General features: G+C 45.5%; 1 protein-coding gene across 3 annotated transcripts in view; it reads left to right on the forward strand.

The window, feature by feature from the left end:
* The window catches only part of EML1 (EMAP like 1), a 185,823-nt gene that overhangs the window by 90,896 nt on the left and 76,133 nt on the right, over positions 1-18,794 (forward strand). For all 3 annotated transcript variants that reach the window (XM_042944258.1, XM_042944256.1, XM_042944257.1), the window contains exon 2: positions 17,430-17,612. In XM_042944258.1, coding sequence (XP_042800192.1) covers positions 17,430-17,612 — 183 coding nt within the window. The remainder of the gene's footprint in view (positions 1-17,429; positions 17,613-18,794) is intronic.

Below are 18,794 nucleotides of genomic sequence, written 5' to 3' on the forward strand. Positions count from 1 at the left end.
ATTGTGTTCTTAATTTCAAATCCCACTTGTTCGTTGCTGGGATATAGGAGAGCAATTGACTTTTGTATATTAGCCTTGTATCAAGTAACCTTGTTATAATCACTTACTAGGTCTAGGAGTTGTTTTGGTGATTCTTTCGAGCTTTCTTTTTTTTTTTTTTTTAATTTTTTTTTTTAATGTTCATTCATTTTTGAGACAGAGAGAGACAGAGCATGAATGGGGGAGGGGCAGAGAGAGAGGGAGACACAGAATCGGAAGCAGGCTCCAGGCTCTGAGCCGTCAGCCCAGAGCCCGATGCGGGGCTCGAACTCACGGACCGCGAGATCGTGACCTGAGGTGAAGTCGGACGCTCAGCCGACTGAGCCACCCAGGTGCCCCACTTTCGAGCTTTCTACAGACCATCATGTCATCTGCAAACCGTTCTATTTCTTCTTTCCCAATTTGTATACCTTTTACTTCCTTTCCGTCTCTTCTTGCACTTGCGAGGACTTTCAGTGTGATGTCCCGTAGGAGTGGTAAGAGGGCCATTCGTGCCTTGTCCTCGTTGTGAGGGAGAAAGCTGCCAGTTTCTCATCATTAAGTGTGGTGTAGCTTCAGGCTTGCTGTAGATGCTCTTTATCAAGTCGAGGAAGTTCTGTATTCCTAGTTTGCCGGAATTTCTCTTTATCACTGGTCTTAAGCAATTTGATTTTGCTCTGCATGGTACGATTTCCTTCATGTTTGTTATGCTTGGGATTTACTGAGCTGATTGATCTGTAGGTTTATAATTTTCATAAAATCTGGAATAAACTTCAGCCTTAGTTTCTCCAGTTATTATTTGTTCCCTCCCCCTCCCCGCTCTTCCTTTAGGGACTTGAGTTACATGGATGTCCGCACACTTGAGCTTGTCTTACAAACTCCCTAGTGTTCTAGTCTCATATTCTCTCTCCCCCTGCCCCCATCTCTGCCTCTCTCCCAACCTCCTTCCAGTCTGTTTTCTCTCTGTATTTCATTTTGGATAGTTTCCATTGCTGTTTCTTCACGTTTACTAATTTCTTCAGTTAATCTCATCTAGTAGACTGTAGTTTTCGTGTCTAGTGGATTGTAGTTTGACTTTTTAAAATACACACATCTTCCGTGTGTCCTTCTGACACAGTCCGTCTTTCCTCTGACTCTTGTACATAGAATGAGGTCATACTAACAATGTGATGGTCCCCGTGCGCTCTTTTGTCATCTCCGTCATTTCTGGGTGAGTTTGCCTGCTTGGTTCTTTTCCTTATGATGGGTCATGTTTTCCTGCTTCCTTGAATGCCTGGTCCTCATGTTTTCTTGGATACCAGACATTATGAGTTTTACCTTGTTGGGAGCTAGGTATTTTTTTTTATTCCTGTAAATACTTTTAAGCTTTGTTCTGGGATGTGGTTCAGTCACTTGGAAATAGTTTGATCCTTTTGCGTCATGCTCTTAAGCCTTGTTAGGAGGGGACCAGCATCTTAGTCTAGGGCAAAACCCTCTGAGTTCTCGACCCAGTGCCCTGTAGATTATGTAGTTTTCCACCCTGGCTGATGATGACAGGAACTATTCCCAGCCCTGTGTGGGCTCTGGTGGGTGTCCTCTCTATTCTCTTTGGGTGGTTCTTGCCCCAGCCCAGGGTAGTTTCCTCACATGCAAGTGATCAGTCCCCAGCTGAAGACTCACGGGTCTTCTCTGCAGATTTCCAAAGTGTCCTGTCTTGTGGCTCTGTCCCCTTCAGTGTTCTGCCCTGTGCGCTCATGGCTTTTCTGGACCTTCAGCCCTTTCTCCCCAACTTAGGGAGACCTGCGGGTTCACCGAGGTTCCCTCCCTGCATCACTGCCAGGAAACTCCAGGCCGTCTGCAGGGCAATTGTGGGGTCACGTCTTCTGCTTATCCTATCTGAGCGATCATGGTCCCTCATTGTCTTCTGTCCAGTGTCTTGAAAACCTTTGTATGACGTATTTAGTCTGTTCCTCTTAGCTGTTTTAGGTACAATGGCACATATAGTGCCTGTAAGTCCACCTTGGCTGGAAGCAGGAGTTGATGGCCCTTTCGAAACACAAAAAAAGTAGTTATGTGATATTGATTTAAAAAAAAAAAAAGGACAGAAAAAGCATTTTCCAGTAACAGCAATAATCAGCAAAAGAATGTGGGTGGTGGAGGCTGGGCTCAGATGCCCTTTGGATTCCAACCCCGGAGTGTTGGGGCCCCACTTTTTGATAGGAAACTAAGAGAGATGTCCTACAATGAAAACCTGGGTATTTTCCGTTTTAGTGTCTTCCAAGAGCCCAACCTCTCCACTGAAGTATCCTGAAGACAGACGGCTAGCTTCAGTGAGTTGTACGAAGTTTTATCTTGGGGAACCAGTTACGTGGCTTTGGCCCCATTCATGGATTTTCAACTACTTAAACTTTGCTCTTCTGACTTTCATCCCGACTATGGAAGGACAGGCTGTCACATGTCTGAAACTAATGGAAACTGTCCAGTCTAGAAGATGACCCATGTTATGGGTAATGGAACCATAAAGTACTTTAAATAGAAAAAATTGTACACTAATAGAAATTAATACAAAATCATAAAAACAAGATTAGCTTTTATTTTTATTCTCTTTGCTGAAATGTTTTGAAACTATCGTATCAAACAAAAATTTGTTGAAGTGACCTTTTTAGATACTTTCTGGTTAAGTCCATTTAGGACCTGACCACATCTCATCTAGACGTGAATAACAGGGGCGCCTGGGTGGCTCAGTTGGTCGAGCGTCCGACTTCAGCTCAGGATATGATCTCGTCGTTCGCAAGTTCGAGCTCCGCGTTGGGCTCTCTGCTGTCAGCAGAGAGCCTGCTCAGATCCTCTGTCTCCCTCTCTCTCTGCCCCTGCCCCACTGTCTTTCAAAAATAAACATTAAAAAATAAAATTAGATGTGAGCAACAAATGTAGCAAGTGAATATTATAACAGTCCCTTTGTAAAATGAATGTTCGATGACAGCCTTAGGTCTTTTTCAAGTTCTGTGTTATGCTCATTATTTTGTCTGCTCTCCCCTTCCCCACCTCCGTGACATTTTAAAAAAATGTTTTTTTCTTAATTTTTTTTTAACGTTTATTTTTGAGACAGAGAGACACAGAGCATGAATGGGGGAGGGGCAGAGAGAGAGGGAGACACAGAATCGGAAGCAGGCTCCAGGGTCCGAGCCATCAGCCCAGAGCCCGACGCGGGGCTCGAACTCACGGACCGCGAGATCGTGACCTGGCTGAAGTTGGACGCTTAACCGACTGCGCCACCCAGGCGCCCCTGTTTATTTTATTTTTAATGTTTATTTACTTTTGTGAGAGAGAGAAAGAGAGAGCACACAAGCACATGCAAGGGAGGGGCAGAGAGAGGGGAGACACAGAATCCGAAACAGGCTCCAGGCTCTGAGCTGTCAGCACAGAGCCTGATGTGGGGCCCGAACTCATGAACCGTGAGATCATGACCTAGGCCGAAGCTGGTGCTTAACCAGCTGAGCCACCCAGGTGCCCCTCCACCTCCATGATTTTAATTTTTCCTTCTGTGGTTGAGATTGGCAATCCTGCGTGACTTGTGTTAGTCCCCTCCTCCCTCTCCCTCCTCTCCCCCTCCCCCAGCGGTCCCCGGGACTGGCTGTGCCCTCCTGCCCTCAGTGTTCCTCGTGCTGCTGGACTTCAGAACAAAGGCCAAGTTTTAAAGCATATTGCTTCACACCTTATTGGGGGTTTCTTTTCTGCTCAACTGCAGGATCTCTTGTTTGCTTTAAAACTGGAAAGTGGGGGGCACCTGATCGGCTCAGTCGGTTAAGCATCTGACTCTTGATTTGGGCTCAGGTCACGATCTCACGGTTTGTGAGATGAAACCCCATGTCAGGCTCTGTGCTGACAGTGCAGAATCTGCTTGGGATTCTCTCTTCCTCTCTCTGCCCTTCCCCCCCCCCCCCCCGCCAAAAATAAATAAATAAACTGGAAAAAAAAAAACCCTATAAAGTGGAAAAAAAGAATTAACCATACAGTGTCTAGGTCTTTTAGTCTCTGACAGAGACAAGAAACAAAATCACTTCTGCGGAGGTGGAGTGTGTGTGTACACGTGCCTGCGTGTAAGTGTGTGTGCATGTGGGGGGTCACCAGTATGTGAAGTGTGTCTATGTGTGTGTAAGCTCGTTGTGGGATAAGTGCACGTGAGTGCATGTACATGTGGGGGGCACGTGTGTGTGTGTGTGTGTGTGTGTGTGTGTGTGTAGTATTAAATAATCGTTTCAAAGATTTCAAGGAAGGGGCACCTGGGTGGCTCAGTTGGCTAAGCATCTGACTTAGGCTCAGGTCATGATCTCACGGTTCGTGGGTTTGAACCCCGAGTCGGGCTCTGTGCTGACAGCTCGGAGCCTGGAGCCTGCTTGGGATTGTGTGTCTCCCTCTCTGTCTGCCCCTTCCTCCCTCCCTCCCTCCCTCCCTCCCTCCCTCTCTCCCTCTCTCCCTCTCTCTCTGCCCCTCCCCTGCTCATGCTTGCTTGCTTGCTCTCTCTCAAAAATAAACATGGGAAGTCTGTTGGCTTGATAACTCTGGTTAGGCAAAACGAAGTGAGAGTATATTTCACGATAAAGTAATTTACCCATTTTCTAAACGCTCAACTGGAGAATTTCAAGGCTGTTCTTTCTGTAAGTGATTGTTTCTATTCTTCCTCTTTGCCTCATTCATTATTCACTAGTTGAAACCCAGAAGCTCACCTGAATCCTGCTCTTCCTGCTTCACCTGTGAGATGATCCAGGGGTGTCTTGTCCTCACGTTGCATCTCTAGCTGGGCTTTCTGCCAAGCCTGGGGCTGGGGGCAGAGCGGGGACTATTTAATTGCTCCCTCCTCCGAGTTCCTATACTTCTGTGATGGTTATTTGCTGGCCAGTCTCCTGTGCTAGACCCCGAGCGGGCCGCAGTTGCGAAGGTCACGGTGTTCACTGCATCGCCCGCCCTAGGTCTGGTCCCCAAGGGTGCTCAGGGACATTTATTGAACTGGATGGAAAGTCTGGTAGCTTTAAACCTCTAGATTTAACGCTCTGAAGCTCTCCAGATTCCAGAGGCTCTGCTGAAGTTCCTTTAATCAATAGACAACGGCAGTGGTTTTTATATCAGTCAAGGACTGCTGTAGATCCTTTCACGGCCAAGGATATGAGTGGTAGCACGAGCGTCCATAGAGACAGCTTTCCTGACGGACAGGGTCAGTCCTTGCAGGAAGCGATCGATTTCAGAGCCGGAGCTTAAGTGGCAGGTGCAGCCCAGGGATGAGCAAGACTTGAAGAGCCTGACGGACCCAGTGGATCACAGGAGAACCAGGAGTCTTAGAGCAGAAAAAAATCTGGCGCCCTTCAGCCAGGAGTGGTGGGCAGGGCTGGGAATCTGACAGAGCTGGGATCCAGACCTGAAAATGACAGAGGCCATGTTGCTTCTTACACTGTTTCTCCATTTCTTTTGCTATTGGGTGCTCTAGCAATCAATGTAACATAATAACATGGAAGGCTGGCTTTTATTATGAAACGTCTGCCTGCAAATCATTGAGTGAGTGGTTGTTAGTCCTTACTGCTTGTACGATCTAAAATGCTAAAACCTTGTAGTAAGTCTTTTTCTTTTTTAAAATTTTTTAAAATGTTTATTTTTGAGAGCAAGAGAGACAGAGTGCGAGTGGGGGAGGGACAGAGAGAGAGGGGGACCCAGAATCTGAAGCGGGCTCCAGGCTCCGAGCGGTCAGCACAGAGCCCGACGCGGGGCTCGAACCCACGAACCGTGAGATCGTGACCGGAGCCGAAGTCAAGAGTTGGACGCTTAACCGACTGTGCCACCCAGGTGCCCCCATCCTTATTGTTTTAAATAATTAACAGAGAGAACATCTCAAGATAAAAGGGACAGATTCTAGGTTCACTGTTGGAAATTAATAGTCCCCCTTTGACTCCCGGGAACATTACGCAGACACCAGCATCTTCGTATCACGAGAGCATGTAGAGCCAAGAGCCTGTTTCTCTCTAGATGATGAGATAGTCATATGAACAGAGGACGAAATGCGCTTTTCTGCTCTTTTTACATAGAATCAAACAGACAAGTCGCTTGATCTTTTTGTGCCACTTTTTACCGTAAAACAGTAGTTTAAGCTAGAAGTTGCATCCACGCGTGGCTACTCGGAGGTCTAGGGCCAGGGAAGAGCCACAAGGTCATCTTCTTGTCCCTGGAACCGGAGATGATGTAGGACCTACCTGGATCTGTGACATCACTTGAAACTCAGAAGCTGGCATTTGGCTACTCGGGAGACTCAAGTCAGAGAGGGAGGTGTGGGTGTGATGCGTGGTCCACCCTCTGACCACGAATCGTGTGCTATCACGGGAGGGCTTGCTTTTACTCCAGTGCAGGCCTCTCTCGTGGACCGAGCACTTACAGAATTTGTTCAGCAACTGTCGTTAACGCTGATTTCACTGAAGGCCGGTGTTTGCTTTCGGCTGCTACGAACAACGGTAGTCACAACGGCGAGCTACGGTGACACCACACTGCCCTTTGTGTCGAGCACCTGTCTGCCATCACTGTGTTAGATGCTCGTGTACATTACCACCTACCCTCACAAGGACTTCCGGAGACGGGCAGTATTCTTCCGGGAGCAGTCGAGCCATTCGCCAAGACTGCATGGCGAAGCGACGGGCCCAGGGATTGAACCCTCCACAATCTGAACCCCAGAGCCGTGCTCTTCCTGGAGTCCCAGGGCCCAGGCAGCCGAGAACAGGTGACGCGGATTGCCAGCCTTCCTGAGAATTGGTTTTCTGAACCGTGTTTGGCCCTCGACAAAATGCCATCACGAGGCTGGGATCTGTAGCCCTGAGAAGGTCCGTCGCTGGTCTAGGGTGCAGAGGAACTCGAGGAGCCCTTAGCCCGCTAAGACAGCTGCGTTACGGACTTCACGCCAGCGTGGGTCTGGTTCTGCGTCAGATTAAATCTCGTCTGTCACTTTGCCCGTTCCGTCAGCCTGTGCAGCCTGATCGCAGACAGTTTCCTGAGGCCGAGATAAGGGACGCCCCACCCCGCCTGTCGTGTGTAACCAGATCCCCGCGCCTTCCTCAGGGAACGAGCAGGTGCACAGTCCTGAAGGTTCCAGTTCATCCAGAAGTTTAAAAAAGCCCCAGAGGTGAAAATACAAAGAATATTGTCTTTTTCAAACCTCCCTCTAACTCCACAAGGTGCAGTGATGCTGGACAAGAATGCAAACACTTTGAAAAAAAGATAAAGCTGTTCAGTTGCTAACACTGTTTTAATGACCTCCGTGGGTACATTTTGGGGCTTACAAGCTACAAGAATGAACATTACTTTAAAATATATAACTGGGTGGCTCCGTTGGTTGAGCATCTGACCTCGGCTCGGGTCATGATCTCATGGTCCGCGAGATCGAGCCCCATATCCGGCTCTGTGCTGACGGCTCGGAGCCTGGAGCTGCTTCGGATTCTGTGTCTCCCTCTCTCTCTGCCCCTCCTCCACTCATGCGCTGTTTCTCTCTCAAAAATAAATAAACATTTAAATAAATAAATAAGTAAATCACATAACTTGGGGCACCTGGGTGGCTCAGTCGGTTAAGCTTCTGACTCTTGATTTTGGCTCAGGTCAGGATCTCACAGTTCATGAGTTCAAGCCCCACATCAAGCTCTGTGCTAACAGTGTGGAGCCTGCTTGGGATTCTCTCTCCCTCTCTCTCTCTCTCTCTCTCCCTCCCTCCCTCCCTCCCTATCTGCCCTGTCCTGCTGTATGTGTGCGCGCTCTCTCTCTCTCTCTCTCTCTCTCTCTCTCTCTCTGTCTCTCAAGTAAATAAACTTTAAAAATCTTAAAAAAAAAAATAACATACATAACTTGCTACGGGGGTTAATCATCTGAATTGCCAATCAGATAAGGTTTTTCTTTGATGGAATTCAGATCCCCTCTCCCATCTTGTGCCCCAGAATGCTGGGAGATGTTCAGGGGCTGGAAATGGTTTGTGTTGGTTAGACCAAGCTTTGGGTTTTGTTTTTCCTTTCGCCAGTTTCTTCGCAAGCTGAATTTGAATTTGTAAAGTCAGTTGAACAACACTGGCCTTTTCTATACGCACGAAGGTTAAGAACTACAGACAGCTCACACTGCTCCCAAGAAGTCCTCCAGTCTGTTCCTGAGAGTAGCTACCTGAGGAGCAGAAGTGAGACAATCCATATAGGTTAGTTAGCGTGGCAGTTCTGGCAGGATTTTCAGAGCACTGGGATTACGTCACGGGGACCACTTCAGCAAGTCTTGCAAATAGAGGTTCTCTTAAGCCGACAGATCTTCAGTGTTTAAAATTTTTCTCTTTTATGTTTATTCATTTTTGAGAAAGAGAGAGACAGAGTGCGAGCAGGGCAGAGAGGGAGGGAGCCACAGAATCCGAAGCAGGCTCTGGGCTCCGAGCTGTCAGCACAGAGCCCGACGCGGGGCTTGAACCCACAAACCATGAGATCGTGACCTGAGCTTAAGTTGGACACTTAACCGACTGAGCCACCCAGGTGCCCCTGGACCTTTCGGTTTGTAATCACTTGTATTTGAAGGTAGATATTGAGGTGGTCGGAGTTTTGTGCTTTGGGTTTGGGGAGGTTTTTATTTTAGGTAAAATATTAAAAGTAGGGTTTTTTTTTCCTGTACAAATTTGGCAGTATAATTAAAATAGAATCTGATTTATGCACTTTTATGAAAGCCATCTATAGAGCGCACTGAGGCCACAGTGATCCTATTTTTCATTGTAAATTTTTAGATGTGTGTGGGGGTGTGTCTATGCAAGGTGGTGTGGTAGCAGCCAACTTTGTCCTTTTCAGGGCTGTGCCGGCCCCCACAGCCAGCGCTCACCGTCTCTCACAGCTGCTGTCTACGCAAAACAGCCCCCGACTCACAGAAATGCACGACTCTACGTGCCAGATTCTTTGATGACTTGGAAAACATGTTTTATTCATAAAACACTAATTTCCAATTGATTTTTTAAAAATATTTATTTATTTTTGAGAGAGGGTAAGCAAGGGAGGGGCAGAGAAAGGGGGACAGAAGATCCGAAGCGGGCTCCACGCTGTCAGCACAGAGCCCGATGCGGGGCTCAAACTCACTAACCGCAAGATTATGACCTGAGCCCAAGTCGGATGCTCAACCGACTGAGTCACCCAGATGCCCCTCTAATTAATTTTTTAGTGCTATTTTGCATAACAGTGTTCAGACAACACGTGGGGATTTTGAAGGAAAGGTTAACTTTGGTGATTTTTATCAGTGATAATAATTAACAATAACGACTGTAGGCTGATTGTAGCCTGCTTTTATTTACAAAGCATTTACAATATGCAAAAATACATTCTAAGAGCTCTACATATATTAACTAATTGAATAGTACAGCAACCTGCTGAGGTAGACAACTGTTGTTGTCCCTGTCTTACAAGTGGGGAAACTGAGGCACGTGGAGATACAGTAACTTGCCCTGTGTCACACACCTGGGAAGTGGCAGGGCTGGGATTTGAACCCCTGTGACCTGACTCCAGCGTCCGCGCTCCTGGTGACTAGCGCGTATCCCTCTTCTGGAAGTCCTCTCCAACACTACTTTGGCTCTGGAATGGCTTCACCCGATCCTTCTTCCTGAGGCCGGAGACCCTCCCGGTTAGGTCTGCCATGGCCCAGGTCCCCGTGCAACAGTTGCTACCCGGGCTTGCCCTCCTTTTGAAAGATTTTATTCAGCTCTTGCCTTGCTTCTCAGGGGGCAGACAGAGCTAACCTACCTTTATATCCACACCCCCCCCTCCCCAACTTCTCCCTTCCACTTTGCTTGCCCTGATGAAGTGGGACTTCCCTGCTTTCCCATCCAGGTCAAGGGACAAAAGGAGAAATCACACAGAACTGCTGTCTGTTCTCAAGAAGCGGTGTAGACCTTAGGGGCGGTCTCTTTCCAGCGAGCCGCAGGTGTTCTCATTGGAATATGTCTTTGCTCAGATCTCAAGGCGTAATAGCCACCAGCCTCAACAATCCAAATAGCAACCCCTAACTGACAAAGCCAATAGGTAGACCACATCTCCCTTGGACTCCCCAAAAGTTATTTTATTTTCTATGTTAACATTCAACAAAATCTGCTCTTTGGAGACAGTTCTACGTATCCTAACACAATATAGATCCGTGTAACCCACCACCACTGTCAGGATGCGGAAGGTTTCCGTCATTCCCCAAAACTCTGGAGTGCTGTGCCCTTACCCCAACTTTTGGTAACCCCCGATCTGTTCTCCTTCACTGTAGCTTTGTCTTTTGGAAAATATCGCATAAGTGGAATAACACAGCACATAACCTTCGGAGACTGGCTTCCTTCGCTCGGCGTAATACCCTCCAGATCCACCCAAACCACTGTATCAGTAGTTAGCTTCCTTTTTATTACTCTACGGAGGTAGCACGGTTTATGCGGTCACCAGTCGAAGGACATTTGAGTTGGTTGCAGTATTTACCGCTTCCAACTTTTGTGTACAGGCTTTTTATGAATGTGGGTGTTCGTTGCTCTGGTGAGTGTGGGTCATGCGCCATGTGCATATTTAACTTTGTAAGAAACTGCAAAACCATTTTTCCAGAGCAAGCGTACCATTTTATGTGCCCACCAGCAACGTAAGAGGGTTTCATGTGCCCCATATTCTCGCTGCATCTTGTTTGGTCAGTAGTTTGTATTTCAGCCATTCTAATGGGTGTGTAGTGATATCTTATCTCATTGTGGTTTGAATTTGCATTTCCCCAATGGCCGGTGACACTGAACATCTTTTCTTGTGCCTGTTTGCAGTTTAGCAAAATGTCAATGAGCTCTTTTGCCTATTTTTTAATCGGATTGTTTTCTGACTGTTGGGTTTTAAAAAGTTCTTTTTATGTCTCCATCAACTGGGAGAGACAGGAAAAAAAAGACATAGTCACCAGTATTCCCAACGGAAACAATGTGAATCCTACTTCAGGAGCGTAGAGAATGGAATATGTAGTTCTTGGAAGGCAAGGAGTGTGAGAAAAGATGATTTGCCAATTCTTACCTCAAGTTTGATTTCTTGGGAGAGAGAGGTCTGTGACGTGTTTTTAAAGAGTTATACAGTGTTTCCCTCATAGGATTTGTTAAGTTCCACATGTATGTGAATGCTTGACGAGTTCTTTGGGTTGTCCAGTATTTAATATCTGCTATTCTGTCTCAGAAGTACCATAGACGCACTTGAAAAATGTTTGTGTATGAAACTATTATGTTACTTAGAACGTCGACAGAACTTGAATTTAGGGGCATGACAGATTGATATCCAGTAAGCAGAAATTACAAAATGGTAGATTTCAATTTCAAAGGCCACGATTCTCTGAGTACTTCTTATGCTTCTCAGTTCCCTTGTCTTTGTTTCAATTGTTTCCGTTGTCTGGAATGTGGCTCTTCTTGCTTTTCTACATAAATGTTTTTATCCATCAAGGCCAACCCCTGTTGTTGCTTCTGTTTTCCCAGATGAAATCCAGATACCCATTTACCCATCTATTCATCCATTTTCCAAATATTTATTGAGTTCCTACCCTGTGTTACATATTGGGAGAATAACTCGGTGGACCAGCAGAAAAGATTTCTGCTTTTATGGAGCTTACATTTGATCGATGTTCTCAGAGAGCAGCCAGCTTCTGATTTCGTTGATTTTCTTTGTCCATGTTTTATCCCACTGACTTCATCTCTTTTCTTCTTTCTCTTCTTTTTGCTTGATTTCGTTTCTAACATTTATTTATTTTTGAGAGACAGAGCAAGACAGAGCATGAGGGGGGAAGGGCAGAGAGAGGGAGGGACACAGAATCCAAAGCAGGCTCCAGGCTCTGAGCTGTCAGCACAGAGCCCAACGTGGGGCTCGAACTCATGGACTGTGAGATCATGACCTGAGCCGAAGTCAGATGCTCAACCAACTGAGCCACCCAGGTGCCCCTTGCTTGATTTTGTTTTAATTTGCTCTTCTTTTTCTAGTTACTAGTGAAAGTTGAGAATCATTGATTTGAGGATTGTCTCCTCTACTAACAAAGAGATCTTAAAGCTATTAATTTTGCTCAAGGACCTGCTTTAGCTTGTCCTTGTGGGTCCCACACATTTTGAAATGTTACATTTTCACTATCGTTTAATTAAAAATATTTTCTAAGTTGTCCTGTGATGTTGTCTTTGACTTAATGATTATTTAGAAGTATCTTGTTTAATTTACAAATAGTAGGGGTTTTCCGTGTGGTCTTGTTTTTGATTTCTAATTTAATGCCACTGTGGTCAGAGAACATGCTCTTCTAGTCTTTAAGTTTGTTCCGGTCTGCTTTTTTTGCCCAGAACCTGATGTGTCCTGGTGAATGTATCGTGTGCACTGCCATTGTTGAGTATAGTTTTCTATACATATCAATTAAGTCAAAGTGGTTTATAATGCTGTTCAACACTTCTATGTCTTTAGTGATTTTTTTAAAATTAATTGTCCTATCAGTTGCTGAAGGAGGAGTGATGGAATCTTCAGGAATAATTGTGGAATTGTCTATTTCCCACTTTCATTCTGTCAATTTTTGCTTCGTGTATTTTAAACCTCTGTTATTGTGATTGTCTTTCTGATAAATTGATCCTGTTTTCATTATGAAATGGTCCTCTTTATCTCTGGTAATACATTTTATTTGGCATCTATGTTATCTGATTATTAATATTTCCACTCTAGCTTTCTTATGCTTATTGTTTGCATGCTATGTCCTTTTCTTTATTCATTTATTTTCAGCCTGTCTGTGTCTTTGTATTTAAAGTATGTATCTTGTAGGCAGCCTATAGTTGGGTATTGGTTTTTTTTTTTTCCTGACATTCTCAGACTTTTAATTGATGTGTTTAAAGAAATTAGTGCATTAATGTAACACCAGTGTAACTATTGCTATGTTGGGTTTGGGTTTATCATTTTACTTTTTTTCTCCTATTTGTCTACTTTTTGTTCCTCTTTCCTTCTTTTCTCTCCTTTTGGATTATTTGAATATAGAATTTCAATGTAATATTTTTGTTGTTTTTTTTCACCTATACTTATTTGCATTATTCTTTAGTAGTTCCCTGGGGATTACAATATACATCTTTAACTTTTCACAGGTCTCTTCAGTTAATAGTGTATAATATTAAAATCTTGTGTAAAATATTAAAATCTCATATAAAATATTAAAATCTTATAGATCCATATCTTCCCCATCCTTTGTGTTATGGTAGTTATATGTATTACATGTACGCACCTATAAATCTTACCAGTGTTAACAATTTTCATCTTTTTTTTTTTAATTTTTTTTAATGTTTTTATTTATAGTTGAGACAGAGACAGAGCATGAGCAGGGGAGGGGCAGAGAGAGACGGAGACACAGAAGCCGAAGCAGGCTCCAGGTTCTGAGCTGTCAGCACAGAGCCCAATGCGGGGCTCGAACTCACGAATCGTGAGATCATGACCTGAGTCGAAGTCGGAAGCTTAACCAACTGAGCCACCCAGGTGCCCCTATGATTTTCATCTTTAAAAATTTAAAGGTTTTTAAGAACATTAACAGGAAACTGCAAAAAGAAAAAAAAGTCTTGAACTCATTCAGATATTTATCACTTCCAGTGATTTTCATTCTTTCTTGAGTATCTGAGTTTCCATCTTCTATAATCTCCCTTTACCCTGAAGAACGTGCTGTGGGACTTCTTATAACATAGATCTGCTGGCAATGAATTCTTTCAGTTTCCATTTATCTGAAAATGCTTTTTTTTTTTAAAACCTTCACTGTTAGAGGCTACTTTTGCTGGATATAGAATTCCGGATTGGATTTTTTCATTCTGTACTTTAGAGATGTTGCATTCTCTTCTAGTCTCCATCCATGGTCCTTGCCCAGTATAGACCATGTCAGTTTGCTCTTGCTGCTTTCAGTATGTGCCCTTAATCTAGTTTTCAGCAGTTTGATTACGATATACCTTGAGGTGGGTTTCTTTGTGTTTATTTTGCTTGGAATTTGTTAAACATTTTGTTGTTTTCTGTTTCTGTCCTTCATCAAATTTAGGATTGGCGGGGGGGAGGCCTTTATATTTCAGATTTTTTTTCTGCCTTGTCCTCTTTCTTCTTCTGTTCCAACTTAATGTACATTGGACTGGTTGAGGTCATCTAACAAATCCCCAAGGGACTTGGTTAATTTTCCCCCCAATTCTTATCTCTGTGTTCTTTACCCTGGATACTTCCTCTTGGCCCATCCTCAGGTTTACGTGTCTTTCCTCCATCACGTCCATGCAGCTGCACGCGTTCGGTGAACTCTTGACTTCCGAAAATGTGTTCTTCAGTTCTGAAATTTCCATTTGGTTCATTTTTATATTGTTTCTGTTTCTCTGCCAGTAATTCCCACTTCTCCACTGAAATTTTCATTCACTGGAAATAACCTCATTTTCCGTATCTGTTAGTTCCAATATTTTGTTCATCCTGGAGTTGGACTCCATTTATTTTCTTTTCTCTTGAGAATGTGTTCCGCTTGTTGATTCTTAAGTATGTTGAGTAATTTTGGATTATATCCTGGACATTATGAATCTTAAGTTGTGGGGATTTTGTATTCCATGATTTTCCTCTAAGAAGTGTTCTTTCCTTTGTCTTAGCAGCTGCTTTTCTTGGCTGGGCTTGAACTGCTAACTGCTTCTCGGGCAGTGCCTCCGATCTCAGTTCTGATCTTCTGCTCTTAGCTGTAACACTTGACTCTGTTCTATGCGGGGGGGGGTTCCGCAGGTCAGCCAGAGACGGGATAGACAGAGTTTGGGAATCCCCCCGCTCTGGCTTCTTCCCTTCTGGGATTTCCCCACTCTCTTCAGTGGTCACAGTTTTTGGACTTCACGTTTTGGCTTTCTTAGCACAAAATGGCTGTGGGGGTTTCCCACGTGTACCCTTAACCCCACCGCGAGTACCACTTAACTCTGGCTAAAAAGCCATGGAAAGGAGTTTCTTGTATATTTTTCCAAGTGAGTGTAAACTCCCCACCAGAGTTTATATACCTGTGTCTCCTCTCCAGTACCTTCAAGTAGTTGCTTTTTGTGTAATTTCCAGGCTTAAAATTGCCTTCTGCAGGAAGGTGCTGTCCACAAGGGGTCTGTCCTACCTGGAAACAGGCGCAACTCTGTGGTACTTACGTTTTATAGTTGGGACGTAGAAGATAATCAAACAAGAGCACAGTAATGCTATGAAAGAAGTAAATAAGGTTGACGTGATCGGAGCACCAGCCTTAGGTAAGGTTGTTAGGAAGGTTCTCTGAAGAGCTCTGTTTGAGCCGACACCTAAGAACAGAAAACAGAACAAGCAAAAAAAGCTTGTTAAGAAATGTTTCAAGCAAAGGCAACAGCAGATACGAAAGAGAGAGAGGTCAGTGTGACTGAGGCATGGAGGGAAAGAAGGGACGATGTGAAATGGGTTTGCAGAGGCCAGGAGACCTGATGGGACACGGGAGGCCTTGGTAAGGAACTGGCGATTAACAGCTCCGTACAAGAGGCTGGGATTGCCGTCGAGGTCACGGGGTGCTTAGCAGACAGATCATGTTACTTTGTCAGACTAGTCGGCCCTTAACAGGCATGACTGATAGATGGTGTAGCCTTGTTTTGTTTTCTTCCATTATTTTAACGAAGTAAAAAATCTTATTTATGTGGTCTTAGATTCCGCATCGCAGCTAACTTTTATAACGTTACCGTCTATCATGTTTTCATCGAATAACAAAGATTATCCGTAAGTATCTGAAGAGGCTATTAAAATACTTCTTCCTTTCCCTACTGCGTGTCAGTGTGAGGCCAAATGTTCTTTATATACTTCAACCAAAATAACATATCACAGCAGACTGGATACATAAACAAATCTGGTTCTTCGCTAGTAAGTCAGCCATGAAAGAAAATTTTTAAACAGTCAAAGATGTCAATCCTTTCACAAAATTATTTTCGTTTTTAAAAATATAGCAGTTGTTCCATAAAAACGGGCTACTTAATATGTGATACTTTTGTTCTTTGTAGCTAAGTCATGCTTACATATTTATAAAATGCTGTTTTAATTTTCAGCACAGCAGATACTGATAGACACAATTCACACAAACAAAAGTTATCTGTGGTCCCCAGTAAGTGTTGCTAATGTAAAGGAGTCCTGAGGCCACAGTGTCTGAGAAGTGCTGTGTTAAGGCTATTTTATGTGGGAAAGATAATACATCACGCCAATGGTTTTCACTTCAACTGTGTAGCGAAGTCATAATTTTTAAGTTTATTTATTTATCACGAGAGAGAGAGAGAGAGAGAGAGAGAGAATGTGAGCAGGGGAGGGGCAGAAAGAGACGGAGAGAGAGAGAATCCCAACCAGGTTCCCCGCTGTCAGCACAGAGCCTGATGTGGGGTTCGAACTCAAAAAACCATGGGATCGTGACCTGAGCCGAAACCAAGAGTTGGACACTTAACTGACTGAGGTACTGGGGTGCCCCAAGCCTTTTTTTTCCCCAAAATTTTTATTTAAATTCCAGTTAGATGGGGCGCCTGGGTGGCCCAGTCGGTTAAGCGTCCAGCCTTGGCTCAGGTCACGATCTTACAGTTCGTGGGTTAGAGCCCCGCGTCCAGCTCTGTGCTGACAGCTCGAGGCCTGGAGCCTGCTTCTGATTCTGCGTCTCTCTCTCTCTCTCTCTCTCTCAAAAATAAACATTAAAAAAAATAACTTCTAGTTAACATATAGTGTAACATTGGTTTCAGGAGATAGTGTTGTCTTGGGATTATCTGGCCAACCCTTCAGTTAGCATGGTCAGAACAAAAGCGAGACGGTGACGGGGGCGGGGGGTGGATTTCTGCCATGTGAGGGGAGATGCACGCTGGTCCCTCCTCTACCTCTGAGGTCTCCAAATGTCACGGGAAAGAACATGCATTGGCCCGTGTCTAGAATAATACAATAGCGCTTAAAACCTCAGCTAAGAGGGGCGCATGAGTGGCTGAGTCGGTTAAGCGTCCGACTTCTGCCCAGGCCATGATCTCGCAGTTTGTGAGTTCGAGCCCCGCATCAGCATCAGGCTCTGTGCTGACAGCTGGGAGCCTGGAGCCTGCTTCAGATTCTGGGTCTCCCCGTCTCTCGGCCCCTCCCCTGCTCGTGCTCTGTCTCTCTCTGTCTCTCAATAATAAATAATGTTAAAAAAAAAAAAAACTTTTAAAAAATAAAAAAATAAAAAATAAAACCTCAGCTAAGAGGAAATGAAAAGCACGAGCAGAATCACTAAAGACTAGAGCAGAGTGAGACGCTGTAGTTCTGTGTCGCACGAGACGGCCCGTGGTTTCTGCACGAGGGCAGTGGCCTCCAGGATATGAATGGTACCGTGTCCCAGCAACACGCTCCGGGCGTGCGCGTCGGTCCCATCCCTCCGGGGGGCACTCGAGAGTCACTTGTTCCTCTCCTTTGGTTTAGATGACAGCGCTTCCGCCGCGAGTAGCATGGAGGTGACGGACCGCATTGCCTCCCTGGAGCAGCGCGTCCAGATGCAAGAAGACGATATCCAGCTGCTCAAATCGGCGCTGGCCGACGTGGTCCGGCGGCTGAACATCACGGAGGAACAGCAGGCGGTGCTGAACAGGAAAGGACCTACCAAAGGTGGGCGCCGTAGAGGCTCGGGGGCAGCGCTAGACTTGGTCTCGTGGAGGACGCCTGCCCTGGCGGATGCAGGCCCTCCTCAACAGCGACAGACAACCTCAGAAGATCAGGGAACGGCTCTCAGCATTGCCCAAACCATCACACGAGGCGGGACGGGGTCTTTAACTTTATTTAGTTCTCTTTGGCTTGACACGAGGGAATCGTTAGCCTGTGGTTACATGTGCAGGTGGCCAGAACATGCTTGTGGAGTCAAGGAGGGAGCCATCCAGGGGCCACCGCTGGGAGCACAGGTTTATCTTGCAAGGCAGAGCTGAGCACAAGGACACCCCCATGATCCTCTGGGCGCCTTGGAGTCTGTTCCACCCGGAAACTTTCTGACAACTCTCCTCTCTTTCCGTGTACTCAGCTTCTGTGCTGCCGTTCTGTTCGGCACAGCCACCAGTTAATGACCCTACGCCACAGCGAAGCTCTGCCCAGGACTGGGGGCCCCCAAGGGGCAGGCCCTTCCCTGAGGAGCTCAGAACCCGCAAGCTAGGAAGCTCCTTCCGGGCACAGCCTGCTGTGTCCTTTGAATTTCCTGCTCTGCTGTCCAGGAGAGCGTAGCCAGCTACAGAGTCTGTATCTCGTGGGTTTCTGGCAAATTTATTTTTTTTTAACTTTTTTAATGTTTATTTAGTTTTCAGAGAGAGACAGAGAGACGGAGCACAAGCAGGGGAGGGTTAGAGAGAGAGGGAGACACGGAATCCAAAGCAGGGTTCAGGCTCTGAGCTGTCAGCATAGAGCCTGACAGGGGGCTCAAACCCATGAACCGCGAGATGATGACCTGAGCCGAATTCGGACGCTTAACCGACTGAGCCACCCAGGCGCCCCTAAAACATTTTTTTAATGTTTATTTTTGAGAGAGAGAGAGAGAGAGAGAGAGAGAGAGAGAGTGAGCCAACACAAGCGGGGGAGGCACAGAGAGAGAGGGAGACACAGAATCTGAAGGCGGCTCCAGGCTCTGAGCTGTCAGCACAGAGCCCGACGCGGGGCTCAAACCCACGAACCACACGAGATCATGACCTGAGCCGAAGTCGGATGCTTAACCGACTGAGCCCAGGCGCCCCTGGTTTCTGGCAAATTTAAATCATTTCATTTCCTTGTGACGCCCGTGAGTGAAATATAAGAAAGCACTATTTGTGT

This window comes from Panthera leo, chromosome B3, assembly GCF_018350215.1.
Source record: "Panthera leo isolate Ple1 chromosome B3, P.leo_Ple1_pat1.1, whole genome shotgun sequence".
Classification (NCBI taxonomy): domain Eukaryota; kingdom Metazoa; phylum Chordata; class Mammalia; order Carnivora; family Felidae; genus Panthera; species Panthera leo.